Consider the following 19,073-nt stretch of genomic DNA (forward strand, 5'->3'; position numbering starts at 1 on the left):
TCAATTTGTGTTGGTACATGCAGAGCTCCTGAGGCAAGACGTGATGTAAAACGTCACCACCCCCCTCCCACTCGCGCCAGGTGAATCCTCCTGATTATGTCCTGCTGCGTTCTCACATCAGCTCACTCTGACTTCCTGCAGAAGAAATACGAGGAGGCTGGAGGAGAAACTCCGGGTAAGGTCTTGTGCAGGTGTGAAAGGACTTTTTCATGCAGCCTCCTGTAAAGGTGTGCATGAAGTCGAGGTGAGTGGATGTGGGAACAGGTAAAAGAGCAGAACATTCACAGTGACCTTGTTCTGCAAATTCAAAGCAGCAGATTTCTCAAAGGATTCCCGGTGACTTTAAAGGAGCAATGACAAAAACATCAAACCTGAAATCCAAACATCTGTCTCTGCAGGGATCCTCTCTGTACTCTCATCTCACAGGAACATAAACAGACTCTCTCAGGGCGCTGTAGTGACTTTTTCATGTTGCTGCCACCAGTTGAAGTATCTTCAACAACACTTTGAATCTTCTCCCCCGAAACTAAAGCAACCAGAATGAGCATTACAAGGACCAGACGTGACAGAGAGAAGGTAAAGGTCGGGGGACAGTCGGGGGCTCTGAAGGGAATTATGTGGCCGACAAACAGTAATGTAGCGTTGATTATAAAGAGCAGGAAGTTGGGAGTGCTCGATACAGCTCACTGTCTGTGATGTCCTCTCCACAGGATATGATGTAATGATCTGTAACCGGGGCGGAGAGGCTGCAGAGAGGCGAGCATGTCAGGGAGGAAGAGAGGAAGTGGGAGCACGCTTTTCATCGTTACAGATGTGCTTTCTCTGCTGTCCACATTGTCGTTCACAGTGAAGAGCGTCTTCTAAGAAGCAGGGATAGATTCTCAGTGTTTGTCTTCTGCCCATCTTTTGGATTTTATTTACTCTTGAAATTAGTTAAAGAGGACATATGATCCCCCTTCTCCACCTTTTCAAACAGTCTCCTGTGGTCTAAATGAAACATCTGTGCTGTGCTTTGGTCAAAATATAACATGAATCAAGCACCAGAGGAGGTTTGTGACCCTGTATAAACCAGCTCTCTCAGAACGCTCCGTTTTGGTGTGTGTGTCTCTTTAAATGTAATGAACCCCCCCCCCCGTTAGACATCACTCCTTAGCTAGCGAGAATAAAAATGGCGGACCTGCGCAAAAGTTTGGTCCCATGCTGGGGGTGTAGTCCATGGGTAGAGATATCAGGGGAGGGGATTTTTTTTTACCAGAATCCCACTGTGACATCACAAGGAGAGCACATTTGAAACAGAACATTTTTCTCTGTGTTGTAAGACTTATGCAGACCACAAACAAAGGACTGGGTGGGTTTATTTCACATTTTGTGGGTCAGTAGACACTCAGGTTACCCAAATAAATGTTCAAAAACACTGTAGAAGTAGATTCTTCATAATATGTCCCCTTTAAAAGAGAAAATAAGGAACGTACAAGAGAGAAAATCTGACAGGAAACAGACTGCAACAACAACAAGACAATGTATGAAAATAGTGCTGCTGCATACATCGTTAAATCTATACTCCAGACTTAACCACAAAGAAGACAAACTCTGCATGTGTAGATGGAAAAATGTGTGTTTTTGTGGAGGCTTTGTGGGTTTTAGCTTCACTGATCGATATTTAAATACATTCAGATAATGTCACAATGTTGGGCGTCCAAACTAAACCTCGGCACAGTCGTTGGTGTAATCCTCAGACGTGGTTTCCTGCTGCTCTGAACGAGACTTCACGAGAACTTGGCGAGACTTGAGCTGCATTCAGGTGCTGCTCCAATGGTCCCAGTTTCCGAATTGTTGTTTACATGACGTCAGAATCGTCATCACATGGGGAGCAAAATATGTGAAGGTACTTTTTATTAATTCACAAATTGCACATCAACTTTTTGCTGAACTATAACTCGTAACAGAGACATTCACACGTCTTCTTCTTTGTAGCGTTCACACTGTTTGTTGTTGTTGTAGCAACATTCTGACATTACGAACAGAAATCACATGAACACAATGAAGTCAGAAGAACGACTTCAGAACTCGGACACTGGGACCATCTGAGGAGCACCTGAATGCAGCATTAAGCCTGCCCCCCCCCGAGTACAGACTCCACTTTTCTGTGTAGAATGAGACAACACTCATCTGTCCGCTTCTGTTTGATATCACTGCTCCGTTTATCACACAATGCTCAGCAGTCTTTGCAGAACAGTCAGGTCTGAGGTCCTTTCTGAAAAGCCACAGTTCAGTATGGAGTGCAGACTCTTCAGTAAACTGAACCCTTGTGGTCTTTCAGTGGGCATTTTTCGGGTCCACCTCAGTAGACTGAACATTTCCTGGTTTTGTGCAGGATGGTTCGGATGCGTCCTTTCAGGAAATGAGTTCCCACAATGCTGTACGGAATGCAATGTGAAGTTTTGTATTATTTACTGAGCCATCGTGCAGATCATGTCTGAGTTGACGCGTCAACAACATGAGGCGGGCTAATGATGCCACTTCACCACTGAATGAATCAGACGAAGTAGGAACAGATATCAGCCTGCTGAGCAGGAGATACTAACAGGATACAACACAGAGAGAAGGGACCATCTACTTTCAGAGTGTGGAGGCACTTTGCAATTTTGGAGGTACCCTGTGCTTTATGTCCCTTCTCCCCTTCTGTAGTCTCCAGCTCTGCAGGTGAAGCTACTGATGACTCAGTGAGGCACACCTGGGCCCTTTCCGAATAGCCACAGTTCAGTAGACAGTACGTACTTTTCAGTATGGAGTTTCAGTATACTGAACTTTCGTGGTCATTCAGTATGCATTTTTTGGGTCCACCTCAGTATACTAAACATTTCAGTATGGATACTAACTTCCGGGTTTCATGCAGTATGGATCGGATACGTGCTTTCAGGAAATGAATTGTGTTTTACCACCCACAATGCTGTGCGAAATTAAACGTAAATCGTCACTTCACGTGTGCCTCCAAATCAAAACAAACGAGCGTGGATTAATTTAATACATTTTTAATCTAGAGTTAAAGTCCCGACTGAAATCACTACTTTTAATTAACAGAAAATATAACAAATATCTGCATTATTATAAAACCTTTCTCCCTCTATTTAAATAATGATTATTTGTTTATTTTACTTTATATTCCGTATCTTACCGTCTTTCATTTGTACTGTTCTTTATGTACTGTATGTTATTTAGTTATTTAATCTGTCTTTTACTTGATTTACATTGTGATATTGTTTTGTTTACCTGACTGTACTCTTCATTACTCCTCTTGAATAAAGCTAAACAAAAAAAAAACGGGTGGATGCGGCCGGTTCGGGAAACGTAAATGACGTCACTTCCATACTGAATGAATCAGACGAAGCAGGAACAAATATCTGCCTACTGTGTCCGCCTACTGAATAGTAGGTACTAAACAGTATACAGCATGGATAGTACGTACTGCCTACTGCCTACTGACAGATTGAGTAGGTACTTGACAATTCGGATACAGCCCTGGCCTCAGAGCTGAGTTCAGGAGGAGGGGTGTTTGGGAGGTGCCTCCCAGTCAGCGATTTGTGTGTTTTAGTTAAATAGGTTTCTGAGTGAATCTTTAGCCCTGTTTCCACAAAGCGGTCCGGTTTAGTTCAGTACAGTTTGATAAAACCTGAACTTGCTTGTGTTTCCACAGCCAACCGTACACTTATTTGTGTAAGCCAGATGGAGATAGCCGCGTCAGCTATGTAATAGTGTGACATCAGAGCCAGCTATTAACTAAGTTAAATGTCCAAGAAGAACAGAGAGGCAGTAAACAAAGGGATCCTTTAGGGTACCAAAAAAGGAGGACGGTACTGATCCCTTATTTTGGTACCATTCTCAACTTATGAAGGTGGAGACAATTAAATGGGTACCATACTGAACTGAGATGAACCCAACCGCTTGGTGGAAACAGGGCTGAAGTTTCATAAGCAAGCTCTACCCTTAGTTCTGACTTTCAGGTGTCTTATGGACTCTGTTGGGTCAAGTTGTGGGTTCGTTGTGAGCCCCCAAAGGACCGCCTTAAGGTGGGCCGTAACAAGACCGATGTGGTTTTCTGTAAAGGTTGTATTTCTCTGTCATAGATTCTCTCTGTGTTTAATGATATTGTAGACATGACTTCCTGCTGATTGAATCTGTCTTCCATGCATCGTCCTCTAATCTGAATCGGTCACCTGTGTCGTGTTTCCCCTCGCCCTGCAGCTGTCTTACAGCAACACGGTCACATATTAGAGACGGTTAATAAGTGAGGCTTGTGCTTGTTCCCCTGGTGCGCGTGGACAGACTCCCTCGGGTTCGTCTGTAATTAGCCCGGAGCGTCTTGTGTTTACTGAAGTCTGTTGAGGTCAGGTCGGTTTAAAACGTTTGATAAACATAATGAGGATGATTTAGAGTCAGTGGTCTTCAGATTATCTGCTTCTCAGAGTTGGACTGTTCTGTGTTTTCTAAGGCAGTAGGTTGTTCAGCTTGTCAGACTGATTTACTGATGCTTAAAGGGCAGTTTGTGTATTTTTAAACCCTGGGCCCGGCGTTGACTTCATTTGGGGTCTAAATGATGACGATCTGTTCTGCAGAGCAGCAGAGCCGACGCCCTTTATCCATCTCCCGCAGGATAACGATCCTCTGAGGTGTTAGCATGATACAGCAGGAAGTCAGAGAACAACACAGCCAATCACACTTAAGCATGTTGACCTTTGAACTTTAGCTCCAAACACAGACACTGTTTACTGATTTTACAGGTCAGAAAAATGTTTCATTCGTCTGCTGACTCAGCATATCAGAAATGATGCATTCTCATTGGTCTGGCAGAAATAATAACTATAAATGTTTGTCTATGTTAATAATCCGACTGAAGTGAACACACCTCCTCCTGTGGTTAGGGGTTAGGGGTTAGGATGGAAAATCTGAAGGTTTGTCTCATTCCAGCTGCTGCAGCTGTGACTGTTATTTTAAAGGCTGAGGCGGATAGTTTCAGAAACAAACTCTTGTTTTGTTTTTAATGAGAAGAAAACCTCACCTGGAAGAAACATGAAACACGGCAACTAAAAAATGAAACGAGTTAAACTTTTCCCCGTCATGTTTTCACCGACAGACAAAAAGATTGAGGAGTCATAACATCCTAAAAACCATCCCTGCAGTCTTTCCCCTGAGGACTGTTTTTCAAAGATGTTGTCATTTCTCAGATTATTGATTTCATGTTTATTTTTTGGGGCTTTTTGTGTTTTTATTTAGAGACAGGACGGTGGATAGAGTCAGACATCAGGGAGAGAGAGAGAGAGAGAGAGAGAGAGAGAGAGAGAGAGGGGCGGGGATGACACGCAGGGAAACAGGCCACAGGTCAGATTTGAACCCAAGTAGTCGCTTGGAGGACTATAGCCTCCATACATGGGGTGCACGTACTAACCTCTACACCACAAGCACCCCCTGAGAGTCAGCTTTTTTAATATCCAGGGGAACTTCTCCACTCTTTAGTTCAGATTGTGATTCTGTTGAACTACACGTAGCATTTATATAAAGACAAATATTCTCATTATAGTGTCGTAAAGAGGACTCTGTTGCTTCGTCTGCTACTTCCTCGTTGTTTTTTACATCACCTCTTACCTCAGGAGCCCCCCGCCCCCCCTCCTGTCTGACAGGGATAGTCTCCTGCTGTGAGGTGCATGTGTGATCAGGAGGATTTCTGGAGCAGTCCTCCTGAAGTGATCTAGATATTTTGTGAACCTTTAGAAACTTTTTTCCTTAACTTTTTGAAGATGTCAAAAATGAGAGGATGAAATGATCAAGCAGACAAACTTGGCAACATGTGATACATCTTGTTGTATTATTCCATCATTCAAACGCTGTGTGACATGTTAATGAAGCACTCAGAGGGACCCCCTCATTCAAAACTCACAAAAGGACCCCACTCAGCTGATCCCCCACCACCATCCCCCATGTTTAAATTGAGCAAATCGTCCGCAGCGTGGAGAGAGTGTGTGTGTGTGTGTGTGTGTGTGTGTGTGTGTGTGTGTGTGGGGGGGGGGGTATGATGGGGTTCAGGGTTATCCAGAATAGAGACAAACACACACTCCTCTCTTCCACTGGCATATATGGGGGATGGTGGCTTGTTGCATTTACGTTCACGACACACTTTTTCTCTTAATGTAAGAATGTGTGACATGTTCCAAATAAATAAATCAGAGATCAAGTATGTCCTGTGTAAATGTGTCTCTGAGTCATGACTGTCTACAATGAGTGAGAAGCTCGAGTCCCGCTGGCTGTGTTGTTGTCAGAGTCGTGTTTATATGGACGGGACGGCCGGCTCCTCCCCTTGAGTATAAAAATTGTCACACATTCTTCATTTAATTCTGCAGTTTGAATAAACTTCTTAAAGCTCCACTTTCTACTCACTGACTCTGTGATGACAAAGACTGAGGTCTCAGATTTCCTCAGGTCACAGAGATACACACATGTTAATAACCTTCACACATGATCCCAAAATATGACCAATACAATACAGGTACAATCAGGTACAGGTGCTTTAACTTCATTTTTATGTGCATGTATCGACAAAGAGTCTGGTGACAGGTTACGTTTGATAAATAACGGCCTGCTCCGATAATGTCGTTCATGTCAGAGCGCTTACTGGTGTTAGATTAAAGAAGTTGTCCGAGGACACTTCATCTTACATTGTGACCGTTCAGTTTATTAAATTGGGGTGCGTTTGGCAGAGTGGTCAGTTCACACACCCCACAGTCCTCAAAGCGAGCAGCCTGGTTTGATTATGACCTGTGGCTCTCCCAACGTGTCATTCCCCACTCTCTCTCTCTCTCTCTCACTAAGATAACCAACTCTATCCACTGTCCTGTCTCTAAAGTCACATTAAGCCCCCCCCCCAATATCCTTTAAAAAAGAGAGAACATTAAATTGCTCCATGTGATTAATATTTGCTTAAAGTTAAACAAAGAGACAGAGTTGATTGCAGCCCCTCCTTCCTGTTCTGTTTCTCCTCTTTTCTTTTACTCCCTTTTATAAATGTCTCTCCTTCACTTTTCCTCTGGTCTCCTCTGACTGTCCTCTACATGTACCCTCCGTCTCCTCTTGGTGTCCTAACCTCCTGCTCTCTCGCTGCAAATCTTCCTTTCCTCCGCCCCTCCCAGTCCTCTATTTCAGTCTCATCATCTCTTTTTTTGTCTTCCTTCTTTTCCTCCATAACTCTCGTGACCCTCTCTGTCTCCTCTCTCCTCTCCTCTCCTCTCGTCTCGTCTCGTCTCGTCTCGTCTCGTCTTGTCTCCTCTCCTCATCCTCTCCTCTCCTCTTCCTCTCGTGTTTCTGTATGGATAACATCTGCTCAGACCTCAGGGTGTGGCCGTGAACTCTCTCTCTCTCTCTCTCTCTCTCTCTCCTCAGTTCTGGTTTCTGTTTCTGCCGGTGGCTGAAAACAAAATGGACAACGACAGCATCCGCTGAACCCGGCATACAGACCCGACAGCAGCATGGAAACATAAACTGAATTAAATCGATCCTGTAATGGTGTAATGTGTATTAGCATGCTGGTGAATGCAAACCTCTCCCCTTTTCTTATTTTGTTTTTTGAAAGGCATTGTGGGAAATAAAGGAAAGCCTGTGACTTGTAAAATCTCGCCTTGAAGTCAGAGGAGCATCCCAGGAGTGTCTCTGAGAAATATAAAGTCTGAGTCTGAGCTGCGTGTTTGATCACATTTTCATATTTTCACTCTCAACTCGTCGTGCAGCATCATCCCCACGCACGCTTTGTGGTCCCGCTCCATCGCACGAGGCTGTGTGGACGAGTTAGAAATAATAGATATGAGGTTAGCTTAGAGCTTCAAAAGAAAATAAATGCCCAGTTAGACTTTCAAAATAAAGTCAATGCTGTATGTTGAAAAAATCTAAATAAGAAATTGTAATTTTTGTGAAACCCTCACAGTTCGGTTATGATTCATGGGTTATAAAAAACAAGGAAGTACATCAATGTAAGGAATGCCGAGGTCAGCCTGCACGCCATTAGCACGATTTTAGCACGATCCCGTCCCGTCGGCCCCCGAAAATCGATGGTTTTATCCGTTGTTGTGTGTACCAGTTAACGACAATCAAGGCCACATTTGAGACGCCTCTGTCTGATATTTTTCTGGCTTCCACCATGTCAGCGCTGTTGACCAATGAGAGCACAGAGCGCGCTACACGTGCAAAAGTCTCGAGCGTAAACAAACAAAAAGGAGATGCGAGAGAAGAGTGATGAAGTTGGTGCTGCGAGATGGAACTATGAGACAGAGGAAGGAAACCTTTGTCGACCTCTGGCAACAACATCTTTTTTATCCTCTCAAGGTGTCCTCTTGCCCCACCCCTTTTCCTTCAAACATCTTCACATCGATGGTGATGATTGGTCGGGTACCACCGTGTAATCTGTCATGTCTGTCGGTCAAGTCACAGAACAAATGTATGGCTCTGTGAGCGCCTAATCTGACACAGTGACCATGGTAACAGAAAAGAAGATGGTGTAGTCTGACCTCAGCATTATGCACAGTCATCATTGATGAAATGTTATTCAGCTCGTGTTTTGGATTGACTGTCAGTGTCATAGAGGAATCGAACTTTCACCTTCTGGATGGTCGTCCGTCGTTTGCTTTTTACCGCTCCCTGAACTTTAAACTCATCGATCTGTGTTGTAATTTTGGACCTCTGAGCGAGCGGCTGTACTGGATGAGTTAGTCGTCTTTGTTTCTTTGCACTTCATCACATTTAAAGACAAAGAGACCTGAAGGTTGTCTCATATGTGCTGTGTGTGCTGATGTGTACATTCATCATTTTTTTTACCACCAGAAACACGATTGCATCCAAGTTGTTTCTGTCAGCCGCTTTCTGTGACACAGAGTGAGGGAGGCCTTTTATCTGTGGAAACTCAATTATTGAACACACTGCCACACACACATTCACACTCAGAAATACACACACAGAAATTGACCGGTTATCTGATGAATTGCAGCAGGCCGGGCGGCAGCAGACACTGAGATGCTGTAGTGCTGACTCCAGCAGCAGCAGCAGCAGCAGTGTGTGTGTTTGGCTGGTGGCTTTTCTCCATAATGACTTTAAAATCTTAATCTGACCAGTTTGCTCCTATGCATGGCTTCCTGTGGTTTTTAAAAATGATTCTTGCACATGTGACACAGAACGAGTTCTATGTTTCTGCAGTTAGATGAACAACAGTTTAAAGGTGTTAAATATTCCCTTTAGATTCTCATGAAACTCCTCAATGACACATGATCCATTCACAAGAAAGTCCCCCCAGGATTTAGCGTGCTATTTTAGTGATGGACCATCTTCTTAGGGCGGCCATGTTACTGTGAGGTCACGCTCAGGATGGGTAGCTCAAATATTCTTGTGTAGTCCTGCCATAGTCCTGGGTGTCTCTGCAGGACCTTTATGGTGTCTCTGCAGGACCTTTATGGTGTCTCTGCAGGACCTTTATGGTGTCTCTGCAGGACCTCCCGGTGTCTCTGCAGGACCTTTGTGGTGTCTCTGCAGGACCTTTGTGGTGTCTCTGCAGGACCTTTGTGGTGTCTCTGCAGGACCTTTATGGTGTCTCTGCAGGACCTCCCGGTGTCTCTGCAGGTCCTTTATGGTGTCTCTGCAGGACCTTTGTGGTGTCTCTGCAGGACCTCCCGGTGTCTCTGCAGGACCTTTATGGTGTCTCTGCAGGACCTCCTGGTGTCTCTGCAGGACCTTTATGGTGTCTCTGCAGGACCTCCCGGTGTCTCTGCAGGACCTTTATGGTGTCTCTGCAGGACCTTCTGCATCACTGACCAGATTCTGTTTGAAGCGATCAAATGGGAGTTTGAATCCTTAGTAAGATGGCTGTTATGGAGTCGAGTGTTGTTACACAGCTGCATTGCTCCTTTTGGTTTGACCGGCCTTTTTCTCTCTCTCTCTCTCTCGGCCTGCAGGAATATATTTATTATCCTTAGAAGAAGCTGCACTCTTTCTGCAGAACATTTCAGATCTCAGATATTCTAAGATCAATTCTTTTATTTGGAAGATTTCTTTTCGGGGATTTTGTGCCTTTATTTGGATCGGACAGTGGATAGAGTCAGAAATCATGAGAGGGAGTGGTGAATGACATGTGAAAGGAGCTGCAGGTCGGACTTGAACCATGGTCGCCCGCTTGTAGCTCTACAGCCTCCACCTAACCTAACCACTAGGCCATCATCAGCGGCCCTCACAGATCACTTCTGATCAGTCTGATAACGTCAGCGGCCTGTAAGGAAACACTGAGCTGTAACATATCCCATAATTATAATTACTCAATATGGCCTCTGCGCTCTAATGGTCGGGTCCCAGTGGGAGTCCAGACTGGAAAGTGAAGGTCGATAATGTAACGTGATGCAGAGCAGTGGATGTAAAGTAAAGGTGTGTTCATGAAGTTGGTGCAGCCTGTGTGTGTGTGTGTGTGTGTGTGTGTGTGTGTGTGTGTGTGTGTGTGTGTGTGTGTGTGTGTGTGTGTGTGTGTGTGTGTGTGTGTGTGTGTGTGTGTGTGTATCTCAGCTATGATTAACACAAGTGGAGCCCTGTTACAGATTATTATTGTTCAGGTAATGAATTTTTTTTCAGGCATTTTTTTTAAACTTTCTTTATTTCTTTTACATATTAACAATATTTCCATTTAGTAATGTCCGTACAGAATGTGTATTTTTTTTCCCAACAAGAACAAGATAAACACATACATACAAACAAACAATTAGACCCCTCACCCCCACCCGTACCCCTCCCCTGGCGCATATCCCCATAAGAAAAAAAAAAAGAAAAAGAAACAGGGTTGACAATAATAAAAAGTAAGTGAAAAATCACAGGATTTTTCAGGCTAGGTTCTCAGTCCAGATTAAAATGACATTCTGTGCTTTTGACATATGACAAAAAGGGGTTCCAAGTTTTTTCAAAGGACCTCTCAGATCCAGACAGGGTTATCCTGATTTCTTCCAGTTTAAGAAAATGAAGCACCTCTTTAATCCAGTGCACATGTGTAGGTGGGGCTGAGGATTTCCATCTCAGCAGAATCCGCCTCCTGGCCAGCAGGGTTGAGTAATGAATGCATCTTAAAGCCTCCTCATGTTTTTTTTCTAACCTGAGCCCTTTTTTTTACATCGTCGTTGTAAATGACTGATGCGTCCAAATAGTTTTGCATTTGCTCCAGTCGATTTCTTCAGTCGCCAGCTGTAAAACAGGCTGTAAACCCCAAAGCTGCCCCTTAGTCTTGAGATGTGCACTAAAGAAGTCCACTACAGAGGGAGGAGGGAATGAGGGTTTCGGACACAACTTTAAAGAAAGAATATGCAACATGTTCCACATAAATAAATCAGACATCAAGTCTGTCCTGTGTAAATGTGTCTCTGAGTCATGACTGTCTACAATGAGTGAGAAGCTCGAGTCCCGCTGGCTGTGATGTTGTCAGAGCCGTGTTCACATGGACGGGATGGCCGGCTCCTCCCCTTGTGTATAAAAACTGTTTTAGTCAAGGACTAGAGAGAAGAAGAAGAACATACTCACTGATTATTTTGATGTTAGTAAGAGTTTTTAGATCACGCTCATTCTGTGTCAGTTTACATGCAACGTGAAGCTACGAGCTAACTAAAGAGTGCTAACATTAGCATGCTAACACAACAATGCAGGACACAGGGGATTGCAGCTCAAGCAGAGGACAATTTTGTCCACCGCTTGTGCTTGACTCCTTTGTACGAAGGCAGGAGGAGAGCGGAGGCTTCAGTATGGAGGAGGCGTGGCCTAACAGCAGTTTGTTTTGGTTTCATGCTGGAGCTCAATGGCGACATCTACTGGATCAAAAAGTCACACATTCTCCTTTTAAAGCTCCTGATTTTCATATTCATGGTGGATTTTATAGTGTAAAGCAGATGCAGAGGATCACAGAGGAATAAAAAATAACAGAAATGAGCACCAATAGAAATGTAAGGGCAGTATGAATTCAGCCTGAGAGGTCAAAAACAATCTGGAAAAGTCAGCTAAAAAGCTCGTTGTTGTAATCACAGTAACTCAGGTGACTCAGTTCTTCTCTGATGTGGATTTTTGTTGCAATAATGAGGTTTTGTATCTTCCCCTCACCACAGGGGACGTTATGACCTTGTACTTTCCTTGAACTGCTTGTAGCTTTAACGTTTTATAGCATCATCTCGATGACAAAAGACAAGAAAGATCTCCTTCAAATCAGATTCCACAGCTCTCATTTCAGGTCATGTGTACAGAAACTCATCTGTCAGGTGCCTGTTTTTCTCCGTCTTGGTGGCTTCATGCAGAGATGTGTGCTGCAGCTACAGCTACGGTATGTGAGGAAGACTTTATTTTTCGCTGCTCGTGTTCTCCGTCACCTTCAGAAACACGAGGCTCAGAGAGAGAGAGGGAAAGATTAACAACCAGGAGAAGAAGAACCTCCAACACATCCTCCTCTGCTCTGATATATTATTTATACTGGGGCTGGGCTGGGAGACCCCTGGGACCCTGACACACACACACACACACACAAACTGATAGTCCTGTGTGACTGCAGTCTGTCTCATCGCTGTATTCTCTTTCTCTTCATCGACCTCATCCACCGTTTATTTTAGTCACAGCGACACACACACAATCTGACTGTAACACACACACACCCACGCGCGCACACACGCGCACACACACACACTCTGACTGTAACACGCATAGCGCTTTGTTAAATGATTTATAACATCGGGTCGTCTGAGAGCTCAGTTCAGCCTGCAGCCTCTTGTGCGGGTGTGCCATGTGCAGTGGGCGGGGCCAGAGAGGCTGGCAGCATCACCTGAGGACGATGTGCTGCTCTCTCTCTCTCTCTTTGAAGAAGTGCAGATTTGTATTATTCAGCAACACAAAGTTTTAAAAATAACCAAAAACAAAGACGGTAAATGGGAACATTTTCCATCTATATTTGTTCTGTCCCGTTTTATGGACGCAATGTTGAAAAGAATCTTCAGGTGGGGATGTCCCAGTGCAGGGAAACTTCATCTCAGGTCCATTTTAGAAACATTTGTAAAGTCTGCAGCACCTCATCAAAAGAGGAAGAATCCCTCCGTTCTGTCTTTGTGTCTGCAGCTGATCAAACAGCTGCCGTGTTACATAACAATCTTTTCTACTGTTCGGCTTTAATCTCGACTTTAATCCCACAAAGGACGGCGGATGAGTCAGGTCTCGTGTAAAGCGTCTCCCGTCAGACGGCTGATTCATGAACAGCCGGCGTGGAGCTCTGAATCATGAGCTCAGCGAGTACTCAGACGATGTTAGACGAGATGATTTGTGTAGCATGGGGATAAAAAAGAGGATCAGCTGAGATTAAAGGTCTGTATGGGAGGAGTAAAAGTCTGCATTATAGTATGTGTGTGTTTTAGAGAAATCTAAAAGATCAGGGTTTCCTCGAGAAGTTTTCAGACTTGTTGGCTGAGTCAGAACTTACAACAGGAAATGTCACAATATGACACCACAGACAAAACCCACCCACTCAGGGACGCTGTGTCAGTAGTTTGTGCAGTTTGTAAACACAACATTCACCAACACCTCCTCCTCCTGGGCTCATCAACCCCTGAAGCTCCGCCCCCTGCAGGATGTAGTGTGTACGTTTACTGCTAGTACCTACACTGCAAGCTAACGTACGCTAGCACAAGTTTGGCACCTGCCTCCTGCACACTGACTACATTGTAGAAATGGATGAACAGATCGAACGTTTTGGTACTGAAATGCTGCCACTGAATTTGTGGTAGTAGACAGACTTAAACATAACTTTTGTGTCTTCAGGATGCCGAATAGACGTGAGAAACGTCGGCATTTTCTGACATGAAGCTCTAGCGTAAGTTCAGTCAGGAAGACTATAATTGCCTTCACGATCAGGTCTTTCTCATTTATCCCTTTTTGCACGCTCACTCACTTTTCCACTGTCATTTTCTGGGGCTGTCATTGGATAATCAGCTGTCTCGTCAGCGCTACTCATCTAACCAATCGCATGGCGTTCCTCCCTCATTTTCAACCTATCATCGGTCTGCTCCCCTTTTAAATCTGATTCTTTCTCTGCCTTAGTTCCTTCATGCTGATATTTCATGCCAAAGTATTTTTGTCAAGACACATTTCCATGTTATTCATTGTAATAAAAACATTTCAGAACAGTGAGTCAGAATCACAGCTTTGGGACATATCTGAAAATCTGCTTTTTTTTCTGTACTTTTCCATCCTTTAATCAGTAAAAAACAAAACAGAGATTGTATTGTTTTTTAACTCGCCGTATCCCAAAAAGTATTTGTATTAAGAAGTATGAAAGTCGTAGAAGTTTTGATAGCTGGACGACTGAGATGTGGAAGACAATATTTAAACATGTCATGTTTAGTTAGAGTTATATTTGTGCAGTGATCTCATGTGTGTGTCTCAGTGTGTGTATATACAGTATATACTGTATGTATTGTGTATGTTGTGTGTGCATGTGTGATATTGCACTCACGTGTGCAGCCTGCGTCCCTGCTGGCGTCCCTGCAGGAAAGTGACCTCTTTCCTCTCCTCAGTTTAATGAAGTCATTAAGCTGTGCTCTATCAGCATACGGAGAGTTAAACTCATGGCAGCATGGAGAGCTTTTATAACGTACTACGTGATTATTTCTCCAACATGATGATGTTCTGAGAATGTTCTTGGAGGGAGAGGACATGTTGATAGAGTCGTTCCAGAAGGAGAAATTGAAACAGTTAATTTATTTTATTTCCTTCAGAATGAGACGCGTCAGTATGCTGCTGACAGCTGCTGGTTATTTATTTAAAAAAAAAGATGCTCTGAGAGATTGTTGAAAGTGTTGAACTTGGTCATATGGAGAGCTCTTGAATGGTTGTGTAAAGTTGGACATTTTAACATGGGGCTCTATGGAGACTGACTCACTGCAGGAGACAGACTCTAGTGGACACTGGAGGAACTGCAGTTGTTGGCAGAGTACTGCTGCATTTCTCATCTTATCTATAGGAGACATTAAGGAAATATTTTTGACATTTATAAGAAAGATAAAAACATGAATCAGATATATTAAATCATTCCTGACTCACAGGAACTTAAATTAAATTGCAGTAATGACGTCCGAGCATTATAACGAGGTTAAATGTATCGTGCTCTGAATGAACAACCGTCATCATCAACTCGACAGCTGATGAGGTGAATTTTTTTTCATCTGAGTCATGTTACCCTCATCATCTTCTTCATCACTTCTTCTCCTCTCCCTCTCTGCGCCCATGTGTTCGATACAGTGGTATGATGATGATGATGATGATGATGATGATGATGATGATGATGATGATGATGTGATGGTTGTTCCTGCACCCTGACCTCATCATGATGCTTCACAGTCAGGAAGTGCTTATCCTGCTCTGAGCATCATGTTTCAGAGAGAGAGAGAGAGAGACGGGGGGAGGAAGGTTTGAATAAAGAAAACAGCAGATTCCAGATAAAATAATCCTTAACTGATCTGCAGAGGACAAACTGTGATTGTTTCAGCAAAACAAAGACCAAAAGCCTTTGGTAAATATGAAGAATAAAATGAGAATTTACAGATCATTAATTCATTAATCAGTCCAATCTGGTAAATATGGGCTGGACTGTGCTGGGCTGAACTGGATGACCATCATGAATCCAGTCAGACAGGTCGACTTTATCACCGACTGTTTATTTTGTTCAGCTGCTCCACTGACTGATTTCTCCGTTGCTGCTAGAGCTAAAGCTAATCAATACAGCGCTGAGTCATCCTCACTGCTGGTTACTGGGTCACTGTGTGTGTGTGTGTGTGTGTGTGTGTGTGTGTGTGTGTGTGTGTGTGTGTGTGTGTGTGTGTGTGTGTGTGGGTTTGTGTGTGTGTAAAATCTGAACTTTCTAGTTTGAAAAAACATGTATGATATTTTCATCTTGATAAAGTTAAAGTGCTCGGCTCTGACTTTTAAGAAGTTCTCACAGAAACCTGCGGACTGCACTCTGAGTGGGAAGCATTTTTTATTCAGAGAAAAATATGAATTAAACATTTTATTTGAGTGAATGCCGCGTCTGGTGGTGCTTAAAAAGGATTTAAAGCTACAGAGTACACACACACACACACACACACACACACACACACACACACACACACACACACACACACACACACACACACACACACACACACACACACACACACACACACACACACACACACACGGGACCCCGTGTCGTGCAGTGCCACGCTGTGACAGCCTGCATGTCGGAGAGAGAGAGAGATGAAGTGAGAAAAACGAGTGAAACAAACCAAACAATGGAGGGTTTTTATTTCCATCCTCGTGCAGACTGAAGGAGGCGTGGACGAGATAAACAGAAGTGTCAGACCGCATGTTTGATTCTTCCTCCACATATCGATGACCTCATTCCATTTTTAGTATTTACTTTTGGATAATTGTGTGTTTGACTGCCGGGCAGATACTTTTATTTCTCCTCTTTATTTGTATGTTTATGACCTTTACCTCTCTCTCTCTCTCTCTCTCTCTCTCTCTCTCTCTCTCTCTCTCTCTCTCTCTCTCTCTCTCCAGTTTCCTCCAATGAGTCTCGCCCACCCGGATTAGGAACCTGAACCTCTCTAACCCTCTCTGACACCATGAGCATCGTAGCTCTCTCCCCCGCGGCCCCTGAATCCCCCTCCCCGATGATCACCTCCGTCACCCCGACCCTGGACCCTGACACCTCCACCTCCCCGACAGCTGCTGCTGCAGATGATGATGATGTCACCACCGCCCTCTTCAGCCCCGACCTGGAGCACCAGACCCACGACGGGGCCTCATCGCCTGGACCGGGCCCCAGCCGAGGCATGGGGCGAGACCCCTCCAGGAGGTAAACAATCAGTGCTCTGTGGTTCAGCTTGTCATGACGACAGTGGTTTTCAGATCATCGGTAGTAGATAAGAAACAGAAACGATGCAATTTCTAAACACATGGAACAGTTTTAAAATACATAACAATGGAAACACACAAAAATAATTTTCTCCACAACCAAAACAGCAACAGAAAAACGCTGCAGATCCAGCCATCATTACAGAAATGCTCCAGGCCTGCAGGGGGCGCTCAGTCGGACAGTTTATCATTAAAGTTCTTTCTTATTTTGCACTGCAGAACATTCCTGTGTTTCTGAATCTGCAGCACGTTTTTCCTGATGTAAATTGTGTCCTGTTGCTTGTTGCAGTCGTCAGTAATGATGCAAATCAGTGATCTAATCCCTGCAGTCTTTTAGCTACAGCTAAAGCAACATCTTTGCACGCAGAGCAATGCAGCAACAGGTTCACGGCAGGCTGGTGAAGTTAGCTAAAAAAGGTTTAAAGACCCCTTCAGGGTTTATTCTGAACCTGGTTTTGTGTCGCTCTCTCCAAAACACTTTGGGCTGCTAGCTGAGCTTCTGCTAACCTTTGCTAGCATACTTAAGCTCCTTCATCCAGAGTCATGATTCAGGTCAAAGTGAGCTGCAAAATGTTCCACTCTCCTCCCTCAGCTACTTTAAGTCTGTTGGCTGTTTGGTGCAGAGCAGTGAGTCAAATCAGAGCTTGTTTGATGAAAACAGTCGACTTAGTTACGACTGAAGACAAAATAAAGTAAATTAGAGCTTTTAAACTGAACTGAAACTGTGAAGATGCTCATTCTAAATGACTTAAACAGTTAAAACTCAAACTTAGAGAGAGAGCAGAGTCAGGAGCTGACTATCCACATTTGTGTTACTGATGCAGCATTTGAAAATAAAATGGAGTTTGGAGAAGCTGTAGGTCTTTACATTCGCCTGATGTGCAGAGTGTGTCGTTTCAGGTCAAAGAAACCTCCGCCCCTCCACACTGGAGCCGACTGGAAGGTGGTCCTCCACCTCCCGGAGATCGAGAAGTGGCTGAGAGCGACCAGCGACAGAGTCACACAGCTCTCACACTCTGTGGGACAGGACGGAGACAACAGACACGTGGACGTCCACCTGGTGCAGCTCAAGGTACGATCAGCTGCTGCCTAAACCTTACTGAGAGCACTGACCTCCTTTTAACACCATGAGGGGAACTTTGACATCATCTGGTTTGTTTAGAAAACTCTGAGGCAATCCCATAATGCAGTGCAAGAACCCGCACACATCATCATCCATTTATAGGTTTTACAAAGTGTGCACACAAAAGCTGGATAATTTTTTTAGAGACAGGAAAGTAAACCCTGCTTCACCAGTTTGTCTGCTCATGACCTTACTATATGATCAGACATTAAGGAAACATGCTATGTTGAAGTGCTGACTTCTCTGACAACAATGCAGCAGTCAGTATGTCCTCCTTCTAACTTTAGATTCTGCTCCTGAATGCTCTGGATTTGTTTGGACCAGAGAAGGTAGGCGGTTTTAAGGCACCCCCACACGGCCGTTTTGGACGCCCCTCGGTTTGCCAGATATGAGAGCAGTTATCAGGTCAACAGGTGTTGCAGCGATGGAAGCGGGCAAGAGAAGTGGTTCAGATAGAAGTGATTGTACCCGACCTAAAAAAGCCTCTGCATGTTTCTAATAAGCTCCACGAGCAGAAACGTGCTCAAACTAGGATCAATATTGAAGATGCTTTTGAAAAATGGAGAGAGGTTAGAACACAGAAAGGTTTACAGACCGATGCAGAGCTGGATAAACACTGAAGCTTCAGTGTCCACCACATGGTGACCTGCGTGAGCATCGACTCTAGAGAGGAGTGGGCGGGGGGAGACAGCTCAATATTCTATAGGATCGAAACTTGGACCTTAATCGACTATAAATGAACGCTCAATGATTTGAAAAAGATCTCCGCTAGTCAACCCTAATGATGTTCTCCTCCAGCAGCATTCAAAGTCAGTCTCACATGCATTTAAGCCTCTCAGCAGCTCAGTGTCACATTCATGAAGACGACAGAACATCAGTCGATTCCACTGCCTGACCTCAGGCTGTAAATTACCCATAATGCCCTCCCCCCTCCCCCACAGCCTCTGTGTTATGTAAGGAGAAGTTTCCA

At 44.2% G+C, this 19,073-nt stretch overlaps 1 protein-coding gene across 1 annotated transcript in view; it reads left to right on the forward strand.

Annotated features, from left to right (window-relative positions):
* Positions 1–19,073, forward strand: part of akap6 (A kinase (PRKA) anchor protein 6) — a 164,102-nt gene that overhangs the window by 1,596 nt on the left and 143,433 nt on the right. The window contains exons 2-3 of the mRNA XM_061062614.1: positions 16,624–16,921; positions 17,881–18,052. Of these exons, the coding sequence (XP_060918597.1) occupies positions 16,689–16,921; positions 17,881–18,052 (405 nt within the window). The 5' untranslated portion in view covers positions 16,624–16,688. The remainder of the gene's footprint in view (positions 1–16,623; positions 16,922–17,880; positions 18,053–19,073) is intronic.

Source organism: Labrus mixtus, chromosome 18 (genome assembly GCF_963584025.1).
Source record: "Labrus mixtus chromosome 18, fLabMix1.1, whole genome shotgun sequence".
NCBI lineage: Eukaryota > Metazoa > Chordata > Actinopteri > Labriformes > Labridae > Labrus > Labrus mixtus.